Source organism: Myotis lucifugus, unplaced genomic scaffold (genome assembly GCF_000147115.1).
Source record: "Myotis lucifugus unplaced genomic scaffold, Myoluc2.0 scaffold_4, whole genome shotgun sequence".
NCBI classification, from domain to species: domain Eukaryota; kingdom Metazoa; phylum Chordata; class Mammalia; order Chiroptera; family Vespertilionidae; genus Myotis; species Myotis lucifugus.
Genome location: NW_005871052.1, coordinates 12,689,458 through 12,696,432, shown reverse-complemented (window position 1 = coordinate 12,696,432; position 6,975 = coordinate 12,689,458). Strand labels below are relative to the sequence as shown.

General features: G+C 38.8%; 1 protein-coding gene and 1 non-coding gene across 2 annotated transcripts; both read right to left on the bottom strand.

Annotated features, from left to right (window-relative positions):
* Positions 1–275: 275 nt before the first annotated feature.
* Positions 276–2,458, bottom strand: LOC102436003 (ATP synthase F(0) complex subunit B1, mitochondrial-like). The gene is made up of 2 exons (XM_014465627.2): positions 2,064–2,458; positions 276–814 (listed from the first exon to the last, which is right to left on the bottom strand). Exons 1-2 carry the CDS (start codon positions 2,410–2,412, stop codon positions 393–395), a joined length of 771 nt encoding a protein of 256 aa, XP_014321113.1. The 5' UTR covers positions 2,413–2,458; the 3' UTR covers positions 276–392.
* Positions 2,459–6,514: 4,056 nt separating this feature from the next.
* LOC111823045 lies at positions 6,515–6,621 on the bottom strand. The gene has a single exon (XR_002826032.1). It is a non-coding gene; the product is annotated as a U6 spliceosomal RNA (small nuclear RNA).
* Positions 6,622–6,975: the final 354 nt, after the last annotated feature.

Here is a 6,975-nt window from a genome sequence, read left to right as displayed (position 1 = left end):
CTATGCAAATCAAAACAGATGTTATTTTTTTTGTTTGTTTCAGCTGTCACTTTATTGTAAGATGATAGCATTAATTACAAATTTAAATTATAACTTGGTAGTCTTTAGTCAGGTACCAAATTGTATTAAAAGGAAACTGCTTATTCAAAAGTGATCATAGAACAACGCAAAATGCAGAGCAAGAAGGACAATAAACATCTCACTGGCCAATAGATTGTTTTAATTCTCTCACTAGATGAAACTCACGCTTTTCTTTTTTTTTTTTTCGCTTTTCATTTTTAAGTGGGGTAAACTGTAACACCAGCAGATGGCGATACAGAAAGCTTTTGTCACAGCCTAGTTTCCAGTCCATCACTCAAGTGTTTCTAGCTGTCTCAGTCGGGATAGATGCATTACATAACTGGCTGTGCTTGAGCCTTCTTTGCAAGCAGCTTTAGATCTGAAGTGCACTTGGCAATTGTCTCCTTTTCTTGCTGTGCAGAGATGCTCTGTACCACATGCTTCTCCACCCACTGCACCATGTGCTCTTGTTCCTTCCAACGCATCATATTCTGCACAGAGATATGATAGTCCAAGCGATTCTTGACCTCCTTGTATACTCTATGCAACCGTTCCCGGTAAGTAACCTCCAAGGCCATAGCAATGTTATTCCTCTGGACATCAAAAAGGTAATGGCGCTTTTGAACCAGTGCCTGTTGGGACTTCTCCAGATCAATTGCATCCTGGATGCCTTTGATGGTAGCCTGTTTCACTTCTTCTAGTTGGGCAATTTGTTGCTCATTGAGTTTATCAGCAAATTCCCCAATAGAGGCACCATATTTTTTTAATTGTTTTATTGCTTAAAGTATTACAAAGGGTATTACATATGTCTCCTTTTTTCCCCCGCCCTTGACAATCCCCTGGCCTCCCCTACCCCCCATTGTCTTATGTCCATTGGTTATGCTTATATGCATGCATATAAGTCCTTCGGTTGATCTCTTACACCCCCTTCTGCCCCCCTACTCTCCCCGGCCTTCCCGCTGCAGTTTGACAATCTGTTTGAGGCAGCTCTGCCTCTGTATCTATTTTTGTTCATAAGTTTATAATGGTCTTTATTATCCATGAATGAGTGAGATCATGTGGTATTTTTCCTTCATTGACTGGCTTATTTCACTTAGCATAATGCTCTCCAGTTCCATCCATGCCGTTGCAAATGGTAAGAGTTCCTTCTTTTTTACAGCAGCATAGTATTCCATTGTGTAGATGTACCACAGTTTTCTAATCCATTCATCTATTGATGGGCACTTAGGCTGTTTCCAGATCTTAGCTATGGTGAACTGTGCTGCCATGAACATATGGGTGCATATATCCTTTCTGACTGGTGTTTCTGGTTTCTTGGGATATAGTCCTAGAAGTGGGATCACAGGGTCAAATGGGAGTTCCATTCCCAGCTTTTTCAGGAAACTCCATACTGTCTTCCATAGTGGCTGCACCAGTCTGCATTCCCACCAGCAGTGCACGAGGGTTCCTTTTTCTCCACATCCTCTCCAGCACTTGTCGTTTGTTGATTTGTTGATGATGGCCATTCTGACAGGTGTGAGATGGTACCTCATTGTTGTTTTGATTTGCATCTCTCGGATGATTAGTGACTTTGAGCATGTTTTCATATGTCTCTTGGCTTTCTGAATGTCCTCTTTTGAAAGGAGTCTATTTAGATCCTTTGCCCATTTTTTGATTGGATTGTTTATCTTCCTTTTGTTAAGTTGTATGAGTTCCCTATAAATTTTGGAGATTAAGCCCTTATCAGATATGACATTGGCAAATATGTTTTCCCACGCAGTGGGCTTTCTTGTTGTTTTGTTGATGGTTTCTTTTGCTGTGCAGAAGCTTTTTATTTTGATGTAGTCCCATTTGTTCATTTTCTCTTTAGTTTCAAGTGCCCTAGGAGCTGTATCTGTGAAGAAATTGCTTCGGCATATGTCTGAGATTTTGTTGCCTTTGGATTCTTCTAGAATTTTTATGGTTTCCCGTCATACATTTAAGTCCTTTATCCATTTTGAGTTTATTTTTGTGTATGGTGGCACCATATTTTTTAATGACATAGACAAGCAACCCTATTGTTGATAGAGCAGAGATGGTGTCTGGAGTAACCACATATATTTCTTTGGATAGAAAATATAAGATAAGCCCAGTTCTGAGCACATAGGGTCCTGTTACACCGGTTTTAGGATAAAGAAACTGGAAGAATTCCTCAGGGATCAGTCCAAGACGAAGTTTTCCTCCATATTCAGGAAGAGGTGGTACAGGGGCAAGACTTGGCTGCCCAGTGTGAAAGATCCTTGTTGCTTGCACTACCCCGGGACTGAGGAGGGCGGCGTTTTTCAGGGAGGGGGCTGTTGCAGCGGCTGCAGAAAACACCACCCGAGACAGCATGGTCAGCGAGGGCAGGCTCGGCGGTCCTTCAAAACAGATGTTATTTTAAAAAAGAGAGTGTGCTTGTGTCTCTAGCAGACTCATCTCTCTCCCTGGCATACAGAAACCCCACTGATTTTCACAGCCAGATGTTATGTGGGTGCCTCTTCTCAGCTCTGGTATTCTGGATTGGGGAGCCCCAGTTGGGTTTGAGACCCCGCGCTTCTCAGGGGGAACCTTTGGAGCTAAGATATTCCTCCAGAATCTCAGCTGCCACCCATGGGAACAGGCCAGCCCTTTTTGTGTCTCTGTACTTCCTACCAGTCTCAATGTAATTTCTGTAAATCCTTGGTTGTAAGTTAGTCTTCAGTTGGTTATTCAGGTTGATTGCTCCATATTTTAGTTGTACTTCCAGTTTAGTCCAGGATGGAGATGAGTGTAGCTTCCCCATACTCCTCTGCCATCTTCCAGTCTTTCTGAGGTGAGATCTCATTGTGGTTTTAATTCGTATTTCTTTGAAGATTAGTGACATTGAGCATCTTTTCATATGTCTATTGGCCATCTGTATGTCCTCTTTGGGAAAGTGTCAATTCAGGCCCTCTGTCCTTGTTTTCATTGGGGTTTTTTTGTTTGTTTGTTTTGAGTAGTATGAATTCATTATATTATATCTAATTTTAGATATTAACCCCTTATCAGATGTATTATTGGTGATTATGTTCTCCCATTCAGTAAATTGCCTTTTCATTTTGTTGATGTTTTCCTTTGCTGTACAAAAACGTTTTAGTTGGATGTAGTCTCATTTGTTTATTTTTTCTTTTGTTTCGCTTGCCTGAAGAGATATATCAGAAAAAAATATTGCTAAGAGAACTATTAGAGATTTTACTGCCTGTGTTTTCTTCTGGGAGTTTTATGGTTTTGAATCTTACATTTATACCTTTAATACATTTTTATTTTATTCTTGTATATGGTGTAAGAATGTTCCTACAATAAATCTCTTAATATATATCTTCTACTGGTTCTGTTTCTTTTGTTGAACTCAAAGTATTTTCTTCATCTAGTATGGGAAATCCTTATTTCATTGACAAATGTATGAAGGCACTCCCCAAACCCCTTTTTCTGTACCTGAAGGGGGAAGATCAACTTCACTTGCCTCTGATTGGAAGGAAAACATTCTTCAGGTCCCAGGAAAGATTCCTTAGTGTCAGGAACAATGTGCTAATTGTCAAGTTAACCACACTATTATTGGTTGGCTGGATGATGCCAGACTGCTGTTAAATGCATTAAAAAAGAAAGCATAAATGAGCAAAGAAATGAGAGTGGATAAAGTATAAAATAAATGTATATGAATCCATACTGATATAATAGTGATTTATAGAATAAATAGATAAATAAATGGAAGAGGCAAATCTCTCATGCAGAAGAATTCAAAATATTTAATTTAGTACTCTGTCCTCAAGGAGGTGGAGAATTACTCTATTTCTTTTTTAATGTTATTTTTGTTTATTTATTATTTTATTTTTAAATATATTTATATTGATTTCAGAGAGGAAGGGAGAGGGAGCGAGAGATAAAAACATCAATGAGAGAGAATCATTGATTGACTACCTCCTGCATGCCCCCTTCTGGGGATCGAGCCCGCAACCCAGGCGTGTGCCCTTGACCAGAATCGAACCCAGGACCCTTCAGTCCACAGGCCGACGTTCCAACCACTGAGCTAGGGTTTCTTTTTTTTTTTTTTTTAAGTAAGAAAGAAGGGAGCTCACCCTGCCAGTGTGATTCAATGGTTGACCATCGACCCAGGAACCAAGAGGTTGCTGGTTCGATTCCCAGTTAGGGCATATGCCTGGATTGCAGGTTCAATCCCCAGTAGGGGAGCATGCAGGAGGCAGCCGATTGATGATGTTCCTCTCTCATTGATGTTTCTATCACTCTATCCCTCTCCCTACCTCTCTCTCTAAAAATCAATAAGAACATTTTTTTAAAAGAAGGGAGCTTATTTCATGATTTTTAGGAGTCCAGTAATGGACCCCAGGGACAAAATTTAGCCCATGGTAAGGTAAGCTCTAGAGGAGGCCCGGCCTGCCCTAGAACAGCCCTGGGGCTCAGAAAAGTTGCTGAGCTGGGAAGGTTTGTCACTGGACAGCAGGTTGAGCCAACTTAAGAATGTAAGAGAGTGAGTCCATGCCCCTTCAGCCATCCCCGAGTTGGGTGTGCACAGTAACTTCCTTCCAAAGACAGCAGTTTGGATGGGGGCGGGGGAGAATAACTTTATAGTGAAGAAATCTAACACTACCTCAGTCAGGTGATCAAAAGCAACATCAACAGTGAAAAGTCATGTTGATAATATATAGTATATCATAGCTAGGATGCAGTGAAAATGCCATTGTATTTTTGTGGTCTTCTACCCTAAAACCTATAACTCCAGTCTAATCATGAGAAAAACAGAAAAACCCCAATTGAGGGACATACAGAAAGCCTGACCAGCACTCCTCAGAACTATAAGGGTAATTAAAAACAAGGGAAATCTGAGAAACCATCGCAACCAAGAGGAGCCTAAGGAAAGATGATGACTAATTGTAATGTGGTGTCCTGGATGGGATTCTGGACCAGAAAAAAAGACATTAGGTAAAAACTAAAGAAGTATGAGTAAAGTATGGACTTTGGTTAATAATGATGCATCAATATTGGTTCACAAATGTAATTATAACAAATGTGTACCATACAATGTAAGATGTTAATAATAGGGAAACTGTTGGGTACATGGGAACTCTTTGTACTATCTGCTTAGTTTTTCTGTAAATATCAAACTGCTCTAAAAAGAAAGCTTATTTATTGACACAATAAAAAGATCAGTGGTTACCAGAGGTTCAGGGGATGCCAGGGGAGGTTGAATAGGTGAGGCACAGGTTTTTTTTTTAGGGCAATGAAACTCTACTGTATGATATTGTGGTGGTGGATACATGTCATTGTCAAGGCCCATAGAATGTGCAGCACAAAGACTGAACCCTGATGTAAACTATAAACTATTAGATTGTAACAGTGTTTTAATATTGGTTTATTAATTGTAACAAATGTACCACACCATTGTAAGATGTTCATAATTGAGAAAACTGCATGTGGAGGTAAAAGTGATTGGGGGTGGAGAGGGTGGGTTGGATATATAGAACTTTATGTAATATTCGATTATTCTGTAAATCTCAAATGGTACTTAAAAAAATAAACCTACTAAAATCAATGAGCAAAGGACTTGAATAGACATTTCTCCAAAGATGATACACAAATGGCCAACAAACACCCGAAAAGATGCTCACCATCACTAGTCAATAGGGAAATGCAAATCAAATCCACAATGAGATACAACTTTACATCCACTAGTATGGCTATATTATTTTTTAAAAAGGAAAATAAATGTTGGTGAGGATGTGGGGAAATTGGAACCCTTGTGCATTACTGGTGGGAATGTAAAATGGAGCGGCCATATGGAAGACAATTCGACAGTTCCACATATATTTTTTAAAAATTGAATTACTATAAGCTCCAGTCATTCCACTTCTAGGTATATACCCAAAAAGAAATGAAAACAGGTATTCAACCCAAAACTTGTACACAAATGTTCACAGCAACACTGTTCACAACAGCCAAAGAGTGGAAACAACCCAAATGTTCATCAATGGATGAATGAATAAATAAATTGTGTTATATGTATACAATGAAATTTTACTCAAACATGAAAAGGGATTAAGTACTGATACATGGTATAACATGGATAAACCTTGAAAACATGTTATGTGAAGAAAAAACTAAAGGTCACATATTGTATGATTTCTTTTTTATTAAATTTCCAAAATAAAACTCATTGACACAGAAAGCAGATTAGTGGTTGCTAGGGGCTGCGGGAGGGGAGGAATGGGAATTGAGTTCTTTTTTTGGGGGGGTGGGGGGAATTGAGTTCTTCATGTATATGTGGCTTCCCATTGGGATGATGAAAAGTTTTTGGAACCAGATAGAGGTGATGGTTACACAATATTGTGAATATACTACATGCCACTGAATTGTATATTTTAAAATAGTAATTTTCTGTTATGTGACTTTTACCTCAGTTTTATTTATTTATTTATTTATTTTAAATATGGAATGCTTCACGAATTTGTGTGTCATCCTTGCGCAGGAGCCATGCTAATCTTCTCTGTATCGTTCCAATTTTAGTGTATGTGCTGTCGAAGTGAGCACTACCTCAGTTTTAAAAAGAGGAATTTACAAAGTATGTAGAGGAAGGAACCACTAACTGCATCAGGAGAGGTCCAGAAGATGGCAGGATGGGAAGGCTTAAAGAAATTTTCATAGAAGTGATGTTTGAATTGAATTGAGCCAACCCAATTATGAAACATTTATTGTGTGCATACTAAATGCCATGCACTAAGGTAGGCATTGAGGAGATTTTATATATATATATATATATATATATATATATATATATATATATATATTCAGATTTCGTTTGCCCTCTCAGAGAGCACACAATCTAGGTAGGCAATTACAATGCTTGTGGTTAGTGCAGTGATAGATGTATGTACAAGGTATTAT